The 25,495-nt window shown below is 37.8% G+C and overlaps 1 protein-coding gene across 11 annotated transcripts in view; it reads left to right on the forward strand.

Annotated features, from left to right (window-relative positions):
* The window catches only part of IKZF1 (IKAROS family zinc finger 1), a 101,741-nt gene that overhangs the window by 70,967 nt on the left and 5,279 nt on the right, over positions 1-25,495 (forward strand). For 5 of the 11 annotated variants that reach the window (XM_030265727.4, XM_072924356.1, XM_030265737.4 and 2 more), the window contains exons 4-9: positions 4,498-4,551; positions 7,340-7,399; positions 9,466-9,726; positions 15,565-15,732; positions 17,631-17,756; positions 22,111-22,245. In XM_030265727.4, coding sequence (XP_030121587.1) covers positions 4,498-4,551; positions 7,340-7,399; positions 9,466-9,726; positions 15,565-15,732; positions 17,631-17,756; positions 22,111-22,245 — 804 coding nt within the window. The remainder of the gene's footprint in view (positions 1-4,497; positions 4,552-7,339; positions 7,400-9,465; positions 9,727-15,564; positions 15,733-17,630; positions 17,757-22,110; positions 22,246-25,495) is intronic. The other 6 variants (XM_030265731.4, XM_072924357.1, XM_030265734.4 and 3 more) reach the window with 6 other exon arrangements.

The raw sequence follows: 25,495 nt of genomic DNA on the forward strand, positions 1-25,495 counted from the left end.
CTACATTTTTCCCCTCAGGAGCTATCAGGTATGTCCATATTCAGGTAATTTCTTTGGGATTTCTGTAGAAAAAATTTTGCCTCTCCCCCAGAAGATGTAGATTAGGATTTCCTTTTTCTGGAATGTTAAGTACATTCTAATCAAGTAAATAGCAGTTTGGATTGCAAAATTTTCTCATAATATTTCTAAAACTCAAAAAGAAGAATCTTCAATAGCATCTGGAAAAATAACTGAGCACTCAGGGTTAAAAGACCTAAACCTTTGTAATTCAGATCTAAGGCTTTGTAATTCAGCATCAACTTCTTCTTACAGTCCTTGGAGAGAATATCTTCTTTATCACTCATAAAGTGATGGCTGAATTTTATTTGCTTTAGTCTAAAATAAGCTTTTGATATCTCTGGGGTTTTTTCCATTGTGTCATATGAGGGGGCCACAGAAGACTCTGCTCAGCAATTTGTTTTTAAAGTAGGCAAGATAATAAAATTTTCATAGTGTATTCCCTCCAAGTGCTGAAATATCTGGGTTCCTCTCCACTTCATGCTCTGACCTCTTCTCAAAAGAGGACATTGATAGTGCACAGCTTTGGCACGACACCCAAAGGCACCTCCCCAAACCTAAACACAGCTGCTTGGTCTAAATTTAGATCTACTGACCCTTTGACAGCTATGGGGAACTATGTACATTGGTGTAAAATGTTGCTCAAGGCATCATCATGGTAGCTGAATGTTCCCTGGAAAAGTCCCTGTGTCCATTCACTGGTAGTGAAGGCACAGCACATTGTTAACATGCATGGACTTATTAACACAGATGGACTTGCAAGGGCCTGACCCTGAGACAGGGTAGCTCTGTGCCACTCCAGGCACAAAAATAAGGACATGCAAGCAGCTCACTGAGCTGGTACATGGAAAGGGGAGGGTTTGCAAAGAAAGGCTAACTTTGCATTCAGGGCAAGGCAAATTTAGGTTCTCTGAAGGAATATACAAAATAGTTCATCTCCCTGCCTTTCCCTAAACCACAGAACCAAGGCACTTCATTGCTCCCAAGTGATAGTTTTGTTCTTCAGGTCAGTGACTGTTGCCTTCATCTGGTACCTGATCAATACCCTCTTTGCATGTTCAGATTTCACATACTTTTCTCTTGGTCGAACAAGCTTAAAACTTGCCTTCTAACTACAGTTCACATTATTTATATGTAATTTATCACCTTGTCTGGTTTTAATTGTATTGCTGCACTTTTTAAGCCCTTTGCCTTATTAAGGGATGCCCACAGTAATTCCAGAGAAGGACAACATCTAGCCATTGACAGCATGGCTTCATGGATGACCCTGGCTATCTCTTCCATCTTGTGGAGCTTCTGGTCTGCCTGTTGTATCTCAATATCGCCATTTGTCTTCTTCACTAATGTTTGCAGGTGCATAGTCCTTTCATGTTCTCCCAGCTGCCACATGTGACTGCCTTTAGCTAGAGTTTTGTTGCATTAGCTGAGGATGGGTTAACACCCATGACTTTCACTAAAGCATGCTTTGTGGAAGGATTAGAGAAGGGAAGTGCCTTATAAATGTTAGGATATCATATATCTGAGTCTGTGCTTTTCTTGGATAACTGTTGCTGTGTGGGGAAGAGCATAAGCCACAATGATTATGTCTGCAGTCTTTTTGGAGAACGCAGTTTTGGAGGTTCCAGTCTCAGCACATAAACATGTGTGTTCACGAACACAGGTGAGCTGAGAATGTTTTTAAGTATGGTAGTGTTTTTACCTCACTGTTGTGTGTTGTTACTTAAGGTTACTTTGCTTTTTAAAAATTTCCTGCTAAGAGCCCTTTTACTACTCATCCTTTAATGCCCATATTTTAAAAAATCTGGTGAAAGGAGAAGAGACAAAAAATTTGAGGATGAAAAATACTGTTCTTACTATCATTTGTCAGCAAATCTTTCTCTCGAGTTTGAAAGTGTTCCCAGCTTACTTCTCAAAGCAGAGAAGTGTTAATAAAGTCTGTTACCAGCGTACGTCCAGCAGTTCCCTTAGCTTCTCCATCATGCAGAAAAGATGCAGAGAATTTCCAGTGTAGGAAGCATGGATCAAACATACATGTAGAACTTGAGAAACAGGTTTGGTATAGCATTTCCTGACAGTGCTCTTTCTCTTGCCTTTAAAATTCAGTTTCACTTGTACTTCAGATGATGAACATCAAGCAGCCAGGTAGTTAACTGTCCTTTGGAAAAACAACTTGACTCCAGTACAAGTTGTACCAGGAAGTGTCACAACAAAGACAAGAAATATGAACTAGACCAGCCCCTTGGTTTGGTTACAGATCATTTCCTACTGAAACACAAACTTAGAAAGATACATAAAAGGCATGTATCTTCAGGTGTATATTTGAGGGTATTTATTGAATCTACTTTTAACCAATGCATCTTTACTTGTCCTTTAGAAAATTCCTGTAAGTAATTAACAGGATGCTACTGCGAGAATGCACAGTGGAGCAAAAGTCACTTTTTGTACCTAGAGAGGACGTACTTTGTTGGTTATTTTGTTCACTTGCTTGATTCTGTACAGTTTGATTTCATTGCAGCCCCTAGAAAAACATGTTGATGTGCTTTGCAGTGAAGCACAGTTCCCTGCTCCTTTCTACTGAGGAAAGGCTGTGCATGTTGACAGGCGCTGGTGCTGGTTCATGGGGTGGGCACCTCCCCCAGCCAGCAGCAGAGAGAAGTAGCAGTCATGGGTGATGACATGGGTGGAGCTCCTCTCACCAGTTGTCCCATGGGAGATAGCTTATCTGTGGACGCCTGTGTTTCTGGAATAATATCCATTTGATTGAAAGCCAGAATTAGAGTAGGGAAGAAATTGGCTGCCAAGGGCTGATTGGCACTTGGAGTTAAAGGAAGCAGCATGGACCCTGCAGTGAGGATCTCCTTATCCGTCAGCACCAGCCTCTCTACCTGCAGGTGTGTCCCACCAGTTCCTGCTACTGCTCTTCCTTCTGTTATTTTTGTTTCTATTTGAGAATGCCCTCTAACTTTCAGCATTTTACAGAGACACACCACAAACACTTGATTAGCACTGCCAATGCAGTGCGATATGTAGAAAGGAGGGAGCAGAAGAGTAATTTTTAAGAGCACTTGAGTGCATCTGCTTTTTCTGTATCTAAATAAACAGTTTGATTAGTCCTATCTCTGATCTGTTGTGTCATCTGAAATGTACTGAAGAAGAGCTCAAGGCATTGCATTATGGTTCCTCTGCCCAGACCTTTCATTGTCATTTTTCATATCCACACAATTCTTCTTGTTGCTTCAGAGCTCATAAGGGAAAGATACTATTAATGGAAACATAATTTGAGTTAAAGAATTGGTCATCGTTGTTTGTTGTCAAGTCTAGATGGTGAATAATGACTCCTTAAATATTCTGTGAAAAGACAACTTTTATTTCTGAGAATGGCATCTTCCACCTGCAGTGCTTTTGTAGGGTGAGAACAGAGCTGATACCACAGTAAATGACCATGATATAAAAAGGAAAGGGGGAAGGATTTCAGTGCACAAAACCAAGTGCTAAAATTTTCATATGCTGTTACAGAACAGAATAGCCATTACGTGTTTTATCAGAAACAGGTGGGATTGCTGACAATATTGTTTTCTGAGTACCTGTGTAAACAAGAAGAGATCCTATCTGCATTTATTGGCACATGTTGGCATGCAGAGGTGATTTATTTTGCCCTGATAACTGGGGTTTCTTCATCTTATTCTGCCTTTTTAGCAACATTTTTATCATTTATTAGAAAGGATGGTGTTAAAGTTTTTTTTCCTCACTGTTACAGTGATGAGGTTCAAATCAGTCAGGTAAGATTGCTGGTTAAATAGTTATGCTGTCTTCATGAGGACTCTTGGATTTTAAAGCTACCATGTAAGCATCAACTAATATCAACAAAATACTTCTGATTTGTCTTGGAATAAAAAGTGTATTATGAAAACAAAAAATTACAGGCACCCAAACTATTTGCAGACACTTGAAGAGAAATCTCTCACTGCTCTTGGCTACAAAGTGCAAACAAGATATTTCATGACAAAAAACCAAACTATCAGGATTATTTTCAAAGTCTAAAGGATAAGTTCTTAAAGGCAGGTATATGCCACAAGATACAAATTAGTACTTACTGGGGTAAAAGGTCAAATCCCATTAAAAATCAAAGAACTGTATTGTTTAAATGCCTCAGAAGCTTCAGTGTGATTTGTCTTTGTCTGCTGCTCTTCAAATACCTTTGATAGCCAGATCTTATGCTTTTTTACTTCTTTAAAAATCCCACTGGAGAAAACTATGACTTGGGAGGTGAATACTCCCTTATGGAATTATGGCCCAGGTACTTAGACCTATGCCATTGCCAAAGTTTCACAAAACTAAAGCATTTTACAGCTGGGAGAGACTCTCCTAGCTAAAAAATAAGGTAAATTGGCAGTGAATTGTAAACAAATTACTAATTGTTCCAATGCATCTTTTTTCCAGCTGCCTATTTCTCTGTCCTGCGAAAGCCACCCTCTACATCCAGTTTTCCAGGAGGTCTGTTTGGTTTCTCCTTTCTGCTTACTATCAACTCACTCATTGCAAAATGCCTCCCTTCCCTCCATGTTGCTCAGCTCTTTCCAGGGAAGTAGGATGCTGTCTGCTCTCATACCATCCTGCTTTCATGACTGCCCCGGCCCAGGTCTGACATGGAGCCAGGAATGCTGCTCTTCAGTGATAAATTATATCATCACCTCTCTCCCCTTTGACATATCAATTTTTTTTTTAAGACTTGTGTAAATCACCTTTAACCATAGGATACTGAACAAATGTTTCAACACTAATTTCAAATACTCTTCAGAAAATCCCAAGTGAAATTTCCAGGAAACATAAGAGACCACAAGGGACCCAGCCAGTGCCCTGCTTTTGGGTAATTTTTCCACATTCCGGATAGGTAAAAAAGGAGTGGGGGAAAGCTGTCAGTTCAGTGACATTAAAGAACTCCACACCCCTTCTATAGAAAAAAGTGTCTGTATTAAACACCCCTTAACGGTGATAATGTGTACAAAGGGAATAAAATACAGAGCTTTTTAAGGTCCTCTTCAATCAAATAGAAGTAAATTAATTAAAGATATACCATTAATAGTGTTAGAAGAGCCAATGAGAAATTGTTACCATGAGTTATTTTAATGCTAGTTAATGAATGCATATGTGTATACATAGCTATGGATGTGCACAGAAGTTATTTTCTACAGAAAACTGTATCGGGTAACACTTTCAGAAAGCCATAAAAAGTCTGAGTACATTCATAATTAGTCCACATGAAAAATACAGTTTACAAGTGTTGGAACCCAAAATGTCCCTCAGACATTTTTAGAGGTTCCAAGCCTTAGTCAGAAGCATTTTAGACCCTGACAAGCAGCTGAAAACAGCTGTGATTTTAAGTTTGAACCATAGAATGAATTACCAACTTTGAAGGTAGAACAAGCAGTCACAGAGGGTTAGATGGTATAGTAAAAGTAGTCACAAATTAGAAGAGAAATTTTTTTAGTATTATACAGGGGGGTTTTAATACCTGTACAGGGGGGTTTTACTTTGTACAGGGGGATCAAGAGTTCTAAAGATAGAGGAAAGTAGGCCTAATCCTATTCTTCCTCCTTCTTCTTCCTTACCTCCATGTTCTTAGTGATGTTGGCATTCCCAGATTAGTTTAGAGTAAAAAAGCACATTGTAACATAAATAGTAAGTATTGAGGAAAATCTATAAACATATAACACATAATATATCATAAAAAAGATAGTAGCAGCCTTGGGCGGGGAGAGAGACGACAGAGACACCAGGCAGTGAGGGTGTCAAGAAAGTGTGTGCCTCTACCTAGGCCGCTGACCAAAGCAGCCGCAGCGGGCAAAGACAATCTTTTAAATAGCTAGCAATAACCTACCTTAAGACCAAACAACAAGAAACTGCGAAGTTTTTCTTTAAAAGCACAAGTTAGAAAAGAGACTTTACCACCACACAAGACCCCTAAATCAATCCCAAAGTTCTCACATACAAGTATTTTTCACATTGTTGTTGCTCTGTAAGTGATTTCTCCACTATACCAAGGGAGGGGCAATAATTACTCTCAGAAAAGTAGAAAACACTTATATTTCCAGTATAAGTGCCGATTGGGGGACAAAAAAAAAAAAAAAAAAAGTATACCCTGCATTCCCTATTATTCAGATTTCCTAAAATTCCTTAGCTGTTCTGCTGGAGTGATTTCTCTCTCCTGTCATGTCTCCTGCATCAGTGGGGCTCTTTTCACTAGTTCTCGTATTGCACACACAGAACAGAATAGGGTGAGGTTTTTTTTGTTAATTAGACCTATAAAATTTCTGTGCGGACCCAGGGTGAGTCAGGTGCCCTCAATGTCCATCAGCTCTCATTGGCAAAGTGAACCCTGCATATGAACTGAAGCCCTGCCATGAGCTGTACTGCCAAAAGGATGCACATCCTGGGCACTCAGCCTAGCCTGCACGGGGATATTCATTGAGCAGTACAGCTCCAGCAGTCCAGGACATAGCTGTGGAGAGCTTTAGTGAATATTGGCTTGATCAATATCCCTGTCGTTGCTTATGTCAAGTCATGAACTCCAGCATTACCTGTATCAGCATGCCCAATGGCATGGTAATTTGTATGTGGCTACTCATAATATGCAAGAGATAATATATTTGTACAACTGTTCTTTGTAAATACATTGTGAGGACAAACCTTAGAAATACAAACCAAAAACATGCCACTATACACAACAAAAAATACATATATATGTAAACCTGAACTCTCTCTTCTTCCATTGCATAAGACCAGCAGGTGTAAGAATAAAACAACACAATTTCACTTTTTATAACTGCAGAGACTAGAAACAAGAATATGCAAGAGATTTCTGTCACAGAAAAAGGGCATATTGGCAAAAAATAATTTCTGAGGAAGCTGAACTGTCAGGGCCTGCATTGACCCTTTTGAGACAAGAGTTAGCAAGAGTTCCTCCTGACTTCAGCAGGAATTACTACACAAGAAAGGGGAATACCCAAGAGCACATTATGCTTCTAGAAAACACGATAAAACATGTTGGCTGCTTTGGAAGAAAAGGGCATTTACACAAATGCGAATTTTTCTAGACAAGTCAGGATTCCCCTGCCAGCTGTCCTTCTCCTGTTCCTCCTTCATCCTAAAATGCTTATGTTGCTTCTGTGATAAGTTTTGTCTTTCTCCTTGGTATTTGTCTTATAGCAATAGTGCCATCTTCTTTTACATTTACTGCTAGCAGTACCACAAACCAGCATCCTGTTTGCCTTCTTTATTGCAGCTGCATACGGGGCGGAAGGCTTTAGGGACTTTCATGCAATAATTCCCAAATCTTTTTCCAGTAAGTATACTGAAACTCAGTTCACTACAGAGCATTTCCATCTAGTTCCTAATTTTATGATTTTTTTGTTATTGTCATTTCATTTCTGAGTAATGTATGTTTGTCTGCATTCACTTAAGTAGTTTGATGTTTTTGCTTTGTTCGTGTGTATTTTGTTTTAACTCAACAGAAAATCTGCTTCAAAAGCCACCTTCTCCAAATCCCTGGCAGGCAAGGAGTCTATAATTGTTTAGTAAAAATATATATTTATTATTCTTACAGCTGAAAGGAAAAAAAATTATATGTGAATTGTGGGAAATTCTGTTACATACTCAAGCCAAATATTTATATTGCTTCTATTTGCCATGGTGAAAACAGCAGTATGAGGTTGTAGCCCATTAAATTTGCAGAATCAGTTCTGTTTAACCAGTCATAGCATCTTTTTAAGTCATTGTTTGGTCATTGATTTTTTTGGTATATCACAAAATTATTCCCCTTTTTAAAACATACATTTTAAAGGAAAACTGCTATTTATGATATGCACTTATTCTGTTTTGCATATGATTTCTGTTAAAATGCAACACTTGAAAAAACAGTAAAATACCTAGATTGGTAGACCTTTTAAAAGGTGTCCAGTCAAGCAGTATTCATAAATGTGAACACCTTTAGGCTTCTGTTTCCCAGTAGGATTTTGAGTCAGATACTCTTGTCAGTTACATCCATGCAGTCCTTCTGGAACATCTGTGGGGTTGCAGGATGTATCAGAGAAGAGCTTGTCTATCCCCCTCCATTTCAAAGGAATATCAAGGTCTTTCAATCTCAAGGTAATTATTGCCTGTAGCTTTTTGTTTTCACATTGCTACACCATCACTTTGAATGAGGTTGCCATAAAATTGTTGCTCCACAACTTTATTGGGTGAAATAGATTCCTCATGGTCTTAGCTACCTACAGAAGTAAAATCTTTTTTTTTTTTTTTTTTTTTTTTTTTTTTTTGGGTAGGGTGGGATGAAGGTAGAAGGGTTTTTACTGTATGGAAAGTAAGATTTTGGGCAATGAAATGCTATTTTTCAGCCTAATTAAGTATTTTTTCACCAAAATCACCAGATTAGAAATGAGGGAAATAACAGCAAAAATTTTTTTTTTTTTACAAAAAGCATCATACAATCCTGTGGAGAGAAGAGGAATGAATACTGGCATGAAGTTGTCTGAATCTTAGCCCTTTTCCTTAATGTTGAAGTGCTGTCTTCATATCACATCAAATTTACTAGCCTCTATGTTATCACACCTGGTGTGGCTATCACAAATTTACCTAAATTCTTATTCTGGCTGCAAGCAATTGTCACCTATGGGATTACAATGGAAAGGATTTATCCAATAAAGTCATTATAGTTTTCCCAGCCAAACAGTTTTCCCAGTTTGACTGGTTTTTAATCATAACTTCTGATTCTAGAAATAGTCTCCAATTACTTGGCAATCCTAATCTGTTGTCCTAGAAACACAACTATCACTCCTATAATTTCCTTAAATTCTTTCTTCCATTCTTCCCTATCCTGCTTTCTTTATCAGTGTTTGTACTCTGCTTTCCCATTGTTGTTGCTTACTCTATAGAACTGCAAGCCAAAAATTTGGACTCAGTACAACCCTTGGAATCTTCCTGCCAAGTGGAGAATGTTGCATTTTCTGTTCTTTTGTGTCCATTGACTTGAGTTACTTATTTTCACAATTGTTCTGGACAAATCCCTATGAAGTAGATTAATTTTAACATTCATTCCAATTATCCTGATTGTCAGAATGAAAGCTATAAACGCAAAAATCTCAAGGCAACCTACAAACAGACTTGTAATATCTTTCAGGTTCCCAGCTCCCTGGATGCCTTCTATTTGTTTAACTGATATTCACTGTTTGTTGTGTCACGTGTTACAAACTCATCACATTGCCCATAGAATTATAGTCAAGCTCACAGCATTTGTTATTTAGTGATATTGTACCTGCTGTTTAGAAGTTAACTCCTTTCATGTGATTGTTGCTTTGCCACATTATTTGTTCTGTAACCAAACTGAGTGGCATCCTGTATTGTTTCTTTCAGCTGGTAATATTAAAATAGAGACTCAGAGTGATGAAGAGAATGGGCGTGCCTGTGAAATGAATGGGGAAGAATGTGCAGAGGATTTACGAATGCTTGATGCCACAGGAGAGAAAATGAATGGCTCACACAATGGCCCAGGCAGCAAGGCTTTGTCAGGAGTTGGAGGCATTCGACTTCCTAACGGAAAGCTAAAATGTGATATCTGTGGGATAATTTGCATCGGTCCCAATGTGCTCATGGTTCACAAACGAAGCCACACTGGTAAGGCCTGCCATAGTTTTTCCTCTAGTTGACAAGACCTGGCCACATATTAGTAACTAAGACTTATATTCTGTATCATGCATATGTTGCCTCTTCTAAGGTAATGCAGCATTGGTGAGCCTTTGGAACTCATTGTGGTACGTCCTTTTGGCCTGCACAGGAATTGAGACTTCTTCATGGAAGTCCATCTATTGGGCTAAAAATTTTGCCTTTTTTTTTTTTTTTGAAACAAAACAAACAAACAAACAAACAAGCCTACCAAAAAAATTGAAAAATCAAATTTAAAAAAGAAGCATAGAAGTCTTGTTTAATTTCTAAGAACTGCTGAAGAAAAACTCATTTGTAGCTAACTCTGAAATTAATGCAGTTTAATGTTTCCAACAAAACAGCAAAGCTTATTATGGGTCAGTAATTATGAAAGTGATTCGAAAAATATATATTAAGAGAACTGTATTGACAGACTTAGTAAAAAAATACTTACATTTCATGTCCGGTGTTTCATGAAGTAAAAACAAGTATTGTCACAGGTCAAATGTGCACTGAAATGTTTCCATGTAAAGATTTTGTGTTCCATAGGGATGGCTTTTCATTATACAGTGCTGTGAAGATTCTTTTCTCAAGTTTTGAATTCTGATTAGTCTCAAAGAGGGCCAAAAATGAAGAGGCTGAAACAAATTTAAAAGTTAGGAGTGAGTCTCACGTTGCCTGATTTAAGATGTCTAAAAATTAGGCTTCCAGTCTAAACTTTAATGTCATTTATAGCTGAAAGAGAAGAACTGAACTGTACTGTTATTTCACAGAAGTTGCTTTGAAAATAAAATTGGGATTTAGCATTTTTACATGAGTATTCCACTGAGAGGGAATTTTAAAATATTTTTAAGGTAAGAATTGATCTATCTTATAGTTACATTTGACTGAAATGGGTGTGCCAATAAACACATAGATATTTTCTTCCTCCATATCCTCACAGTCTTGCTTAAATAACTTTCCCAGAATTACTAAGTAGTGAGATTAACAAAGTGCTTTCAGAGTTAAAAGGGAGAGGATTCCTGAAAAGCCCCACAGTGTGTTCCATTGCCCTCAGTGTTACTGTCTGTCACAGTAACTGTGTCTGTTCAAGCTAATAGAAGCATGCGATCTGTTAGTGTAACATGGGTTAGCCACGCTCAGAAGCAATGCTGTTACATTGCCTGCTTCAAAGTACTCTTCAATTCTCTGTGATAAATCCCTCTGTCAGGGAAGAGCAGATAATTATTGGAAAGGCCACAACTAGTACTCAGAAGAGAGGCTGTAGCCTACTTCCTAGATCTAACAAAGTACTTTTCTTTTCTTTCTTTTCTTTTCTTTTTTCTTCTTTTCTCTTTTCCCTTCCCTTCCCTTCCCTTCCCTTCCCTTCCCTTCCCTTCCCTTCCCTTCCCTTCCCTTCCCTTCCCTTCCCTTCCCTTCCCTTCCCTTCCCTTCCCTTCCCTTCCCTTCCCTTCCCTTCCCTTCCCTTCCCTTCCCTTCCCTTCCCTTCCCTTCCCTTCCCTTCCCTTCCCTTCCCTTCCCTTCCCTTCCCTTCCTTTTTCTATATGGTCCTTAAAAAATTGATAAAATGAGCATGTAAAATAAATCGTACATGAGGCCTTTCAAACAGACCCATAGGCTAAAGAGGAAGCTGTAGTGGTTGAAACAATATGTTGCAAGTTGAAATGCACTTAGAGGTAGAAGTTTTTGTGCTTGTTTAAGCAGACTGCTCTTTTGTTAAAAAAAAAAAAAAAAACAAAAAAAACACTGTTGCTGGATCAGAGGAGCTGTTTCAGGTCCCTAAGGGTCCGTGGCAGTGTTTGCACCAGGGCTAAATGGCCTGTGTGAGAACACACCTGACTTTAGGGAGGTGGTGGGCACAGCTGCCTTTGTTTCTCATGAGCTCATTGGTACCCAGCCCGCTGTCTCTCAGCATGAGCTGGACTGCCTGGTCCCTGTGACAATATCCCCAGGGGCCTCCTCATTGTGTGCCAGGTCATTTCCCCCACACAGACCTTCAGATCCCTGAACTTCTTGCCTGGCAGAAGGACCCTTTGCCTGCCAAGAGTGCTTGGGGTGCTACCACACAAAGATTGTCACTTGAAGATTTCTTCACTCTTTGCAGAGCTGTTCCCTTGCCAACTAGACCCTCTTTTTAATAAGGGAATATAGTTAAAGCCTACAGTGGAAGCACCCCACAAGAGGCACTTTGCTCAGGACAACCCTCTTCTTTTACACTCAATAAAACTAAAGGGTGTGAAGTTTTGTCCCTGGGTCCTTCCATGGAAAGAATGCCTTTGCTTTCCCTCCTGCCTCATCCTCAGCTCCTCTCCTGAGCAGCCTCTTTGAATGAGCTCAGATGGTTTTTCAGGGGCTGGCAAAGGAGTGGAAGTTCAGAGCTGGTAGTTTAAATTAAAGGGACGTCATGGGGAAACAGCGGTGACTGCTTTTCCTTTCAGCTGTGCTGTGAAAATTAAAGTCGAAATGGGGTATACTATTACAGACATTTAACTGACTATGCCGAAGCCCATTTCAATACATGCCTGGTGAAGGAATAAGCCTCACAAATTAATTACTTTGTTGCTAATTCATGAAAACCTGCATATTCAGTGAGGTTTTCTTAAATAAATATTTGATAAGTGAACAAAACTCTAGCACACTAAAGTGCCAAAATAAAATGACTGCCTGACCTGATAAAAGACATAATTGTTTTTAATGAACACACCTGCCAAGTGCAGATATGTGGAGCAGCACCTGACATTTCTGCTCTCTCTTATCTGCAGGCAGCTGTACAGCACTGACTGCTTCCTAGCACCTTACTTGTTGCTTATATCTGCAGAGCAAATCCCAGCTCACAGATGCCCAATTCTTCTCACTCTCCTTCCCTTTCAGCACATTCATTTTCTCCAGCATGCCACTGTCTTGTTTGGTGTTTAAGATAAAGGAGATCTTCGAAGCAGAAAGAAATTCCTGCTCCCTGATGCTGAAACCTCAGGGTATATTCAGGGGTCTCTTGCTCACTCTACATTTATCTGCATATACATGCATATCTATGTATGTGTGTGCATAGGTGTATATATTGCCTCCTTATATGTACACTAAATTTAGACACCAGTTAATTCACTCACATCTTGTATCTTGTTACTTGGTTCTGCATGTCTCAAATTTATTTAGAAAGAGAGCTCTGCATGTTAGAGGTCTCTGAGTGTTAGGTGATCTTGTCATTCTTTAAGAAATTAGAAATATTTTACTTAAGATTATAAGTATTCTTCACTGAATAAGTGGTCCAAGGCCCAAGCTCCTACTAAGGCTTGCAAATCACTGCAGTGATTGAATTCAGGGTCCCATTCCAGTTTTTGTTCCTGGGCTTATATTTGGTCATGGCTACATGCCCAGGACAGGTATGTACTGTTCAGACCTGGAGAAAATAATACACTGTTTAGACTATTTAGAAAAAGAGTCATTATGTATTTTTTATTTCCAACCTGTTCCATCCTCATTTTTGGAGGTATCACCACTCCCGGTAACCTTCCATCAGTGGCTGTCAGCATTCTGGCAGGTCTGGGAGTTTTGCTGAGCTCAATAAAGGAGGCATTCTTCACCCCAGTAGTTGCATCATGGACAACTAAGGGCCAGTCAAGCTATATGTAGCTTCAGGGTCTTTTGGTGATAGTGTTGTTCTCCTTCTACAGCAACCTAAGTTCAGACTTCCTTACATCTGATCCCACTATAAGTTCTGTAGAAGTATTTGGTATGCAGTAGTCTCATTTGAAATGCTTCATCCATCTTTTCTACCTAGTGCAAGTCTTCACCCTTTGACTGGGAGGCTAGAGATACATTGCATTCTTACTTTGCTTTACATTTAATTCCTGGAGTACTGATTCTTGTTTTGTTGTTCTTACGGTCCTCTGAGTAAAAATAACAGAAATGAATGCTAGAAAAGCTGCTTAGTAAGAATTAACTATTTCTTCTGAATGTGCCCCTATGCTGATCTGACTTCTTCCATTTACTGTTTCGGTCCATTTCTGAAAAACACTTTCTGCATTGAGTAACTGCCCCAAAGATTAAGTAGTTAAGTAGAGACACTCACCTGTTTTCTCCCTAATCATACCATGCATGGCTTATGAAGTAATTTCTAAGTCCTGTAAGGCTTATGCTGGCATTTTTGCATGCCAGCCCAGCTGAACCAGGTGTGGGTGTAGTTTAGATGAACAGAGTTTCTGTTCATCAAAGAAAGTGAGCTCATTTGTCTTGACAGGCACTATGCTGCTGTGCTTGAAACTGACCAATGAAAATGTCCTGCCACAGGGGGGATTCATTTGACTGCTGAATGCTAAAGCTGCCAGCCCTGATGGCAGAGTTTTTATGTCTTTGGGTTGGGACAGTGCTGCTGTCTGATTGATCTTCAGCTGTTCTGGTGCATTACCCAGAAGTCAAAAATTATCATGCTGCACATATATGCACATGTATGGACATAAAAGGTCATCCTAGGGTGCAAAATTATACATGATGTTTGAGAGAGAAGGAAGAATATTTGTTTTGCTTTCTTTCTTTCAGTATTTTAACTTCAGCACTGAAATCTTAAATATAATGTTATTGTTGAACAAAAAAATTATAACTATGAACAGGTCATCTTTGGACTGTTTCTAATGTTGATGCAGTATAATTACTACAACAGATTGAACTGATGCCAAAGACAAACAAAATTTAGCAAATGTTTTTTACAGGCTAGATTGACTTAGTTGAGGGCTGTAAAGAAACAGGCACGCAGAAGCAGTTATTGCTGATAGAATGCTCTTATGTTAATTTTTCTGTTATTCCTCTCTGGTACAACTGGAAACATATTTTATTTCCCACTGGTTTCAGAAAAGGCCTCATCCGTCTTAAATTAAAAAAAAAAAAATACAAGAAAAAACCAGAAAACTCCAAATTAATAAAATACATTGAATTTAAACAACCCTAAAAAGCAAACAACAGCCATATTAATTTTTGCAAAGTCTTTGATTCACTTCCTTGATTACAAGCACCAGTTTAGACAAATCAAGGCTGTGTCTCTTCAACTTTTTCTGTCCAAAGTGTAAACCATCAGAGCCTGTTTGTGCAGCTCCTCTGTTCATACCTTACCTATAGAAGAGTTGGGACTTAGGCATGGAAGTACAGGGCTTCCGTTGCACTGTCTTAACTTCTGTGATTTTACTCTCTAGCTTTCTCTCTTTTCTCTGTCTCTTTCCTGATTTGGCTGCTTAGGGACAGACAGGTAATGGAGAAGAAATTGAAAGGGAAAATACAGGGAAAATGTAAATGAAAAGAAGTTATTATAACTGTTATAATGAAGTGCCTTTCATTTAAATATAAGAATGTAACGCTGAAATGAACTTGTGATCCTGAAATGCATTTTTAATGAGTTTCCTTTTTATTTTGCTGCTTCAGTGGCATATTTTAAAGACCCTTTGAAAAAAGCCACATTAAAAACCCTACCAAATGCCACAACATGCAAAATTGGATATTGGTTTATTCCAAAACTGCTGATCAGGAAGAGTGGCTCTTCAACACAAAATGTTGCAGTCACTTTATTTAAATGAGTTTGAATTTGCATTGTGATGTGCCATTCTGATTTAGAAAAAAAAAATTAGATTTTCAGATCAAATTGACCCAGCCAGTGAAGCATTAAGAAACTGGCAGGTTTAGTCTGAAAGCCTCATGTTATATCAAGCCTGCAGCCGGTGGAAGTCACAGAGCAGCAGTGAGAAAACAACTTTCTCCCTGAAATCTTTTCTCTTGTTACTGCATAAGATTTTTTTGTTCTCACATATTTTCTCCTTCTTCCCATAGGAGAACGCCCTTTCCAGTGCAATCAGTGCGGAGCCTCCTTTACCCAGAAGGGCAACCTCCTGCGCCACATAAAGCTGCACTCAGGTGAAAAGCCCTTCAAGTGTCACCTGTGTAACTATGCTTGCCGCCGCAGGGATGCTCTCACAGGACACCTGAGGACTCACTCAGGTAAGTGAAGGTTTGGGAATAACCAGGGCTGCTTATCACCAAGGAGATGGGGGTGGCCACCAATCCTGAGAGCTCTTCTCACCCTGAGTAGCCCCATCTTGGGTTTAACCAAGCTGTGAGCTGGTCACAGTGTGTTAGCAGCAAAGAAATGACTAAACACATGTCACATTCACGACCCTTCACCAGAACTGAGTTTTTTCCCATACATCTTGGCTGATTCAAAGTTTCTGTATTAGAGTTTCATCTTACGAGCCCCATGTGAGTAACCCATTTCATGGAAGTACGAACATGACTTGAGTTGATGAATGTTTTAGGGTTAGAGATAATATAAAGTAGAAACACAATCTTGTATTCTTCTTCAGCCTAAGGAATGAATACTGCCTACAGCATTTAGCAGGATGTATTTGTTGCACATTGTTATTACAAGTACTTTGAAAGAGAGAGTGGGGACATGGCAGAGGGTGGGAGAAAGAAAGATAATAATCTTTCACAAAAGAGGACGCTCGTGGAGTTTTTCAGTGCCTGTCTCAACAGTAATATGGAGATATGAATAAATATTTTTAAATGGCTGCACTTTCCCATTACCATGAACCTCTCATTGTTTGACAGAAGCACAGTCACATACCTTCCTTGAAGTAAAACCAATTTAGCACATTTAAAGTGCCTTTAAAAGCAGAGTGCGATCTCATCTAGTTTCCCAAGCTAAACTGCAAATGCAAATTGCTATTTGGATGGGAGACCTCCAATACACATTGCTGGAATTGACACTGGTAACATTACTTGTGAAAGTTGGTTTTGGGTTTTGGGTGGCAGAAGGGGAGCTCTCAAAGTGATATTTTTGTGCTCCAAAAAAATCAGGAAAATTCTTCTCTAGCACATGTATTGAATAATAATATCCTTAGAGTTGCTCCCAGATTTCAAAAATAATTTCTGTTTGTCTGTTTTTTCCCAGCCTGATTGAGGAAGGCAATATTTTAAATAGCATTTTACCTCTCTCTCTCTTATTTTTATTGATTTTTGATGCACATTTTGAAACATAGTTTTCATGTATATATATATATATATATGACATCTCCCCTAGACACTCTTGATAAACCCTGAGGATTCCATAGTAAAAGAGACAATGCCTAAATTATAGATAATGATTAATTCCTGCAACTGGCAAAATGACACCAATACATTATAAATCAAGTTGGATGTCTGAAACTGATTTTCGCCTAAGAATCTGTAAATAAAACTCATATATTAAACAGTGTAACTATCTAAAATTGTGAAATCACATATAGAGGACAGTCTTATCATATTAAGACAGAAAATTCAAGTCCAGAAGTACACAGAAAAGTATTGTTGGTGAAAATTTCCTAGAATTAGCTAGATCTGGATTGGTGTAATACAGAAAATAAATTGACATGCCATTTATCTTGAATTTCCAGAAGCAGAAAACACACAAAATCTAACATGGTCTTAAAAGAATTGAGTTGGTTCTGTTGACACCAGAACTGACATCCAGCCAAGCAAGTCCCTACCTACACCACCAGTTCATCCACTGTCAGTCTCTGTGCAACTGGACACTGCAGAAATTGTTCCCAGCCCTTTGAAGGTGTCTCAGTTCCTAACCTGTGTAGATGCTGTTTTTAAAGATTTAATGTCACAGTCTTTATCTGATCTGAATCACCTAAAATCAGTTTGCAGCACCCATAGAATTGGCCTGTTATTTAAAGATTTACAATCAGTTTTCCATTAGTTGTTTTTCACTTAGACTTTTAAATTGACAAAATCTTCCTTCACCACAGCCTGGCTTTATTTTTGGGGTGGGCTTTTTATCTCTTGTCCTTAACATTGTTAATATGCTGTTGAATGCCTCATCTGGGTCTCATAATGAATTGTGTTTTCTCCAGTTGGCAAACCCCATAAGTGTGGATACTGTGGTCGCAGTTACAAGCAGCGCAGCTCTTTGGAAGAACATAAAGAGCGCTGCCATAACTACCTTCAAACCATTAATCTCTCAAGCAGCATCTATCCAGGTAATAAAAGTGTCTATCTGGGGAATACTGTTGTCCTATCATTAATGCAGAAAAAGGAGTGCAAAAGAATAGGTAGTACCATTTGTGGCAACTTTTGCTTTGGAGAGTCACATACATCCCCCACATGTGTGATACTGTGTCGTGATTTATTCTTTATTTGATATGTATTTGGCTGTTTTCTCACTTTTTTTAGCTCCAATAAAATGCCAAAGTACAATTCAAACATGTAGCAAAACGCTTGCAAGGCCTGGAAAACATCAGTTTGTCACATCAAGACAATATGGCTACATCACCTCACCACCTTCTCTTGGAGGCCTATGTGTATTGCAACAAGGCAATACACTTGTGGATCTATTTTTAATAAAGACTTAATTCCACTGTTCTAGTTGGTGCTGCAGAGTTTTCTACACTGTAAATCTCCTCCCCTTCCCAGGGATAGGTTAAAGGGTTTACTTGACCACTGAGACCAACTCGTGTAACAAGGATGAGATATCCGTCTTTGATCTCACTCTGCCAAGCGAGAGGACATAAAGCCAGAGTTATTTAATTTAGACATTTTGACTTGAGACAGTCCAGAATGGCTAATAATTTGTTGACAGCCTTCTTCCCAATCTTCTCTTTGAAAGAAAACTGGGGGGAGGTAAGGACCTTTGTTGAGACTAGTGTAATGATGAAGGTAAAGTCAATTTCTTGGAGAATATCCAGAAACTATATCCAGAAAGAGAGAAAGCAGATATGAGGAATTGGATTATATTTTTTAACAAAGATCCAGAAGATCTGTAAGGGATTGATCACAGTAATTAGCCATATGAAGTCCTCTTGCATGTGCAGTTTTAGATGGAGCAGATTCAGCTTCTATGGTGGAGTTTAAACCCAGCCAGTAACTTCCATTTCCTGCATACCTTTTTAATCCTGTCCATATATGTTATTTAGTTTGTCAAATGACAAAAAATGGAAAGTTCTCTCTGGCCTCTTTGCAATGATGCTTCATTTAATATTTTATATCTGTACAGAACTTGAATGTTTTTACATGCTATCAAATAATGTAAAGTATATGCACATAATGATGGCAGTGAATACAACTGAGATGCTTCTGCAGGCAGCATGTTAGAGCAGTGCCCCTTCTAATTTTATTGAGGGGCTGCAGAATATATGAATAGAAAACCTCAATGTAATAATACGCATTAAGCAGCAATACTTATTTCTCAAAGAGATGACAGGATTTAGAAGCAAATATTCTAGTTTGGGATTTCAGTCTTCAGTGGCACGTCTGCACACTGAATTTGAAAATCTGTGTGAATGAGTATCTGAACTATTACAAAAGTCTTAGTAAAATGAAACTGATGTCAGGAATCATAAACTTTAATAAGAAATGAAACAGTTTTCGAGACTGACTTTTATTTATATCAAATCCTGACAGGAGAGCTTGCACTAGCTTGCAACTAAATATCTAATAACTCAGTGGGATGAAAACTTGGGGAATTAATTAATGCTTTGAAAGAATCACTTCTTCTTGTATATACATGAAAATATATATATTTCTTCTTGCATATTCTTCTTGTATTCTTGTATATTCTATATTTGACTGCTTTTGCAAATTAGAAAAAAATTAAATTAACTAAAGGGTTTAAATCTCATATTTAGCCAAAGGCTTCACTCTTAAAGAAATTTAGTCCTCAGTTAACAAATAAATTCTATACAGTTCTAAAAAAATGAAACTTTCCTGCATTTTTCCTAGTATTTTGCATGATGAAAATGTAGAAAAAACCAGTTGATAATGAGTGGATGCCCTGTGAATTTTACTATAGTCTATGATATACCTAGAAAAGCAAGCAGCTATAATATTACTGTTCTTAAACTATTTCAAGGTGTGATGTGGATCTGTTAGAGCCATTATTCAGACCCCTTTTTTCCCCCAGCCTCAAAAAAAAAAAAGAAAAGTTTGGTATAAAAATATTTGCTAGACCATCTAATTTGACATTCTGACATAGCAAGACTGTTTTTTTACAGCATTTTTAAAATACTTTTGGCAGTATGCATATAAAAAATGTCAGTGGAAAGAACCTAAACTTGTAGAAGTTTTCCATCACCTTGGAAATCTAAAAAAAATGTAATTGAAAAAGAACTCAAATAAGCGAAAGATAGAGTAAAAGGGAGTAAAAAATGGAACAAGGGATTGTACTTACATTTTTAACTTTTATTTTCTCTCTTTAAGAGAAGGAAATATAACACAAAATTGGAACCCGATGAATTTAATGGCAAAATTCTTATTTTATAGGACTATAATCTCACTGTCCATGTGAAGTTCTTCTCTTAGAGATATTACTTGTAGTTCTGCATTTGAGTGGAAGTGTGCTGAAGTCTTACCAGACTTAAATAAAAGGAGAAGTAGTTTATTTAGTTTTTAAAGTGTCAATTACAGTTCTTCAGTCACTGGGATTTTTTGTTTGAAAAGTTTTTTTTCACTTTACAGACATCAAATTATAGAGAAAGAGTTATTCATTTGGTAGCAGATTTTAGAGGGTTTCAGTTGCAAGTTCTGGGGATTAGTATATGATTCAATTTGCCCTCTTTTTTAATAACAGTTTTAGAAGTTTGAAAGTTTGACTGTTAAATACATGACTCATCTTCTCTTGAACTGATTAGAAAAGAAATGTTATTATCTCCTAAACAGATATTCCTTGATCATTTCAACTTTTAACTAAATATTCAGTCTTTTGTGCCCCAGTTGAATGTCTGCCTTAAAACATTCTCTGTAAGTCTCTTCCTGAGGTAATACCTGGAAGCCTTGGTCAGCACGAGATGCTGATGTGTGCTTGTTCGATGATGGCTATGTACCATAAACACCCATTACTCTTCTGCACCTTAATGATTAAATTCTTCTAATTTCCTTCATGGTTCACAATCTATAGTGTCTCATGGGGCTGGAACATAATTCTGTGAAACTCCAAGTTACTGTCATTGGCACTGGCATTTTCATTTCCACTATCACTGTCACTGCAGTATGTGCTGCTGCAGCAGGGACTCAAGAACCAGTTGTGTACTCCTCAGTTTGGTTGCAGGGCACTGTTGAATAGGAAACTTCACTCGTTCCTCACCCATCAGAGCTGATTTCATATATTTCAGGAACAGCAAAATTTTCACAATCATCCTTTTATGGCTGTGGTATATCCTCAGAATAACATTGGATCACATTGATGTGTTCTCAGCTATTGAGAAACACCCAGGTATCAGAGTAATGGGTCCTGTGAACCAGTAAATCCAGTGATAAAACAAATTCTCAGCAGGCACAGATGCAAAAGTGTAGCAGAGTGGAGCACTTAATTTAAACAACTCAAAGAATCAAAGTACAAAAGTTATCTTTTGTGTCTTCCTTTAATAGCAACTCAAAAGTTCAGGAAAAATATCTATATCTTAGTAGCAGATAAAAGTAAAATTAACCCCTTTTTCTCCCTTGACAAACAAACAAAAAAGACCCCAAGCCTCACAAACAAAAAACCTACCGCTAAACAGCTGTGTTGTGATTTCAGTGCATTTACATTCTCTTAGATGCTGCAAGTCAGAAATACCTTTCCATACCTTTTTCACAATCATTGTTTTGACAGTGCTTTTTTCATACATACCTTTTGTTTCTGCAGGAAAGTACTGAAGTAAAATACATTGAAAATGAAATAGTCTCCTTTTCCTAAAGCCTCACAGTTAAGCTCCTAATTCTACAGAGTCTCAGCAGCAGCAGGAGGTTGGGAAACAGGTTTGAGTATTGGAAATCAGTGTTCCACTGAAAGTGTGATTTTATCAATTAAAATTGTTAAAGTCTAAAATAGCATCAAGGAAGTAATGAAATATTTGCTACAGGATAAAAGGGGCTGGAGACAAGGGTTGGTGTAGCTGGCAAATACATCTTCCACTGCTAGAGTTGAGAAGTTTATCCATTTTTCCTACTGAGGAAGCAATTATCAGACACTGGGAGAGGTGCAGAAGGACATTGCAGGGGGTTTCAGTGGGAGAGTGGAAAGATGAACTGCTTTGTGTCTAGGATAAAGTTAGGACCTCATTTATTCACAGAAATTAAGAGTGGCTTTAGAACAAAGGGTAAAGTGATTATGTGACATACAGGCAGAAACCTTGCAGTTGTTATCTCATTTTTGTGTCCTAAATGAGGAAAACATGAGCATGTACATAGATTAATCAGCATGAGGGAATTTGTTCCTGAGAGTCAGAATTGTCCTGTGTCTCATATGCTGAGCTCCTTCATCCAGCTGTTGGGAGCTAAAAGACATTGACTGAGAAACCTAAGACAACAGTTCCATTAAAATGGAACCGGCCTAACCCTTCTGATGTCATTTGATTTCAGTCATAAAAGACGAAAGTAACCAGAGTGAAATGGCTGAAGACCTGTGCAAGATAGGGTCAGAAAGAGCCCTCGTGCTGGATAGACTAGCAAGTAACGTCGCCAAACGTAAGAGCTCTATGCCTCAGAAATTTGTGGGTAAGAGTTAAACGTTTGCTGTCTCCTAAAAATAAAATAAAACAAAGCCCCATAAAAAATCTCAGTATTTTTACTTTTGCTTTATAATTTTACTCGCTTTTCTAAATTAACAATATGTATCTCCATATAAGCAGATACAGAGACGTGTTAGGAGGAAAAAAAACAACTAAACATCTCCAGCATTTTTCCTGCCTTTTTAAAAGCTTACGGACCAGATCATTACAAAAGCTGAACTGGTTTTTGAAGTTGCCTTAAGAACCTGAAGATAAGAATAGAAGTTTGCCGTTGGGATATCATTTGACCATATTTTCAGAGTTATTTTATTGAAATCTTGAATGACATTCAGATCTGGGCATATTAGTGTTTCTGAAAGCATTTGTGAATAGTTGAATGTAGACTGGGTAATATTCTTCACCCTTTAATAAACTCTCTTTATTTTTACAGCCCAGATTGATATGTCTGAAAACAGTATCTAAATGAAATGTAAACTGTGCACATTCTATGAAGGATGCAAAAACTTCATGCCCATTTGCACATAGCAGTTCTTGTCTTAATAAGAAAAAAATTTACATTAAGCCTATAAAAATGATGGCTACACATATTGTTCTGTTTAGTAGGCCTGTACTAAGTAGGGATTACAGCAGTTTTGTAAGATCCACATACAATATTTTGTAGCTATGGAAGGTAAATAATTCAATAAATTAAAACATGGGAGATCAGATGAGAGCCTATACTCATATCTAGTTAGGTTCTTTTTTAATTCTCTGTACATTTAAAAAATTATTATATAGGAAACAATCAGATTAAAGTCTCTGAAGCAAAATGCACATTAAGAAGGTCTTCAGTCAAAAGTCAAGGAAAAAAAAAAGAACCGTTTATAGGACAGAAAATGCAAATATACTTTATTCAACAAGGACACAGGGGTGAAAGGAAAATTAGTATTTCCTAGATGAGGAAAGGGGAGTTTCAGCTATGTCAGGAGGTGCAACAAAAGGTTTTAAATTAAATTCCAAGGCTTTTTTCAAGTCCAAATACAACAGTTCTAGAAGGTAGTCAACAATAGGAAATACTTATGCTTATAAAAGGGCAAAAGTTGTAGTAGAGATAGATACCAAAAATATATCAACTATAATATATATGTGAGGCCTACCAGACTAGTTTAAACACCCTAGTAACTGTTTGCATTAGGCAAGATACTAATTCTATGAAAGCTCCAGGAAGATTAAAAGTGCTTAAATTTAAAAGGTACTAGCAAATATGGTAAATGTAGTGTATCCTTGGGTGTAGACTGGCTATTTCATTCTCTTTTTCTCTGTTCACACTGAGAAACAGTAAAGACAGCCAGTTTAACTATTAGTTTTAGGAGGGCAGAGTTTCCTGTCAGTTTTTCAGGGTGTAGTGTAGGAAGACAACCTTCTGACAACAGATATTTATGAAAATCTGCTAGGCTTCAAAAGGAAAATTTTTTCTAATAAGAAAATGCTTCCAAATCCTTTTTTTTCCAATCCTCATCTGCTGCTTCATACAATAGAAAAATTCCCGATTAACACAAGGTTGAGCTGGCTGCTGAGGAGAGATTTTGGGTACTAAAACATGCTTATTGTTCCTGTAGATTATCATGTCCCAATACCTGTGCTGAATTCCAGAAAGAAGGAGAAAATGGCATCCTTCACATAAGCAAAGGAGTGTCTTCTGCTTCATGAGTTTTTTCTCAAGACTAAATTAATTACCTTTTAAAAATTAGATTGTTCAACAAATTCAGCCAGTTACCTGTAAAATTTTCTCTGTATTCCAAACTGGAATAGTTCCCAAACCCAGAAGAACTGGGCCGTCCAAACCAGAGAGCGAGAACTCAATGAAAAGTTCATGTGTGGTTATAATGTTTAAAAGAACAAGCAGCCAAGAGAGGGATTAAAAAATACTATGAGAAAAGGTGCCCACATGCAGTGAGTGCATTTTTACTGTTTAAGTACCTGCTGCAAAATCCGGAGCAGTGCAAACCTTGAAGTGCATCAAGCCATTAGCAGTTTAATTTACTTATGCTCTAATAACCACAGAAATGAGCTATTATTTTTAATGAGTGCAAGTATTACTGCATTGCCTAGATATAGAAATTGTGCCTACCTACCCTAACTTTGTGTGTGTTTCAGGCACTTTGCTTGGAAACAAATTTTTCTTATGAACATTTGATTCTCTCAGCACAACTACCAACTGGTTATGCTACATAAAGCAAATACTACCCAAGAATTACATATTAAAATCTTGCTTTCTGGATGCCCAAAATTTTGTTTATAATGAAGGCCAGTCTCATTTTTCAGTGGTGTGCAGTGCCCATGGAATATGAATGATTTTGACTTCATTTTTTCCTCTTTGAATGAAGTGTAGATGTTCATGTTAGGAGAGTTTTTCTGTATTTAATTTGAGAGTCTTTTGTAATGCCTATTTTGAATCTTAGGTAACTATGCCTGAAAAGTATAGCATTATAGAGGATAAATCTGGAATTTAAAAAAAATGCAGCCCAAATTGGCAGAATGATTGGAAAAGAAAACAAGAGGAACTGGAAGCTGGTGTAGTATAGCAGCTAGAAGGTGTCTGTACCCTACATCCCCTATAGGAACTTATGCAATGCTTAGGGTATTTCTTTTTCTGCTTGCAGAGCCTGGAACTGGTATGAAACCATATCTTGTGGGAAATGTAGACCACAGGACTTCCTACACTTTAGCCCCCATCATTGCAAAAGTGTCATGCTAGAAGGTTTTTGGTCTCTTCAATGACTTTGAATGGTCAATCTGAGTAGAAACTCCGTGGAAAATTGTTGATAAATTAATGTGCCGATCTTCTGGTAAAATTTCCATGCTTCTGTTAGCATTTCTTTTGACAAATTAGGACTTTCCAAGACTTAGCAGTAAATTTCATGTTGATCGGGAAATGGTGACAGCACTGTACAGAGATGTTTGTGGCTTTCAGTGTTTCCCAAGATCTGAAGAGCTAGAAAATCCATCCAGACTATCAACAATATGTTATTGGTAGACCATAGGAGCTTGTGAAAATCTTTTACCTCTTTACATTTGCATGAATTTATTAAGGGCCTGGTAATAACTTTGAAGGTTTACACTGTTAAAGTGCTCAAGTCCATAAAATCAGTATCTGTGCATTTAAATAGTTTTTTCCACCCCTAACTTTTTCCTTCTATGTTTTGCTAGCTGTCCAGTAATCTGGGGGAAATTGTAGTGAACCTCAACATTCAATA

Source organism: Taeniopygia guttata, chromosome 2, assembly GCF_048771995.1.
Source record: "Taeniopygia guttata chromosome 2, bTaeGut7.mat, whole genome shotgun sequence".
NCBI classification, from domain to species: Eukaryota; Metazoa; Chordata; class Aves; order Passeriformes; family Estrildidae; genus Taeniopygia; species Taeniopygia guttata.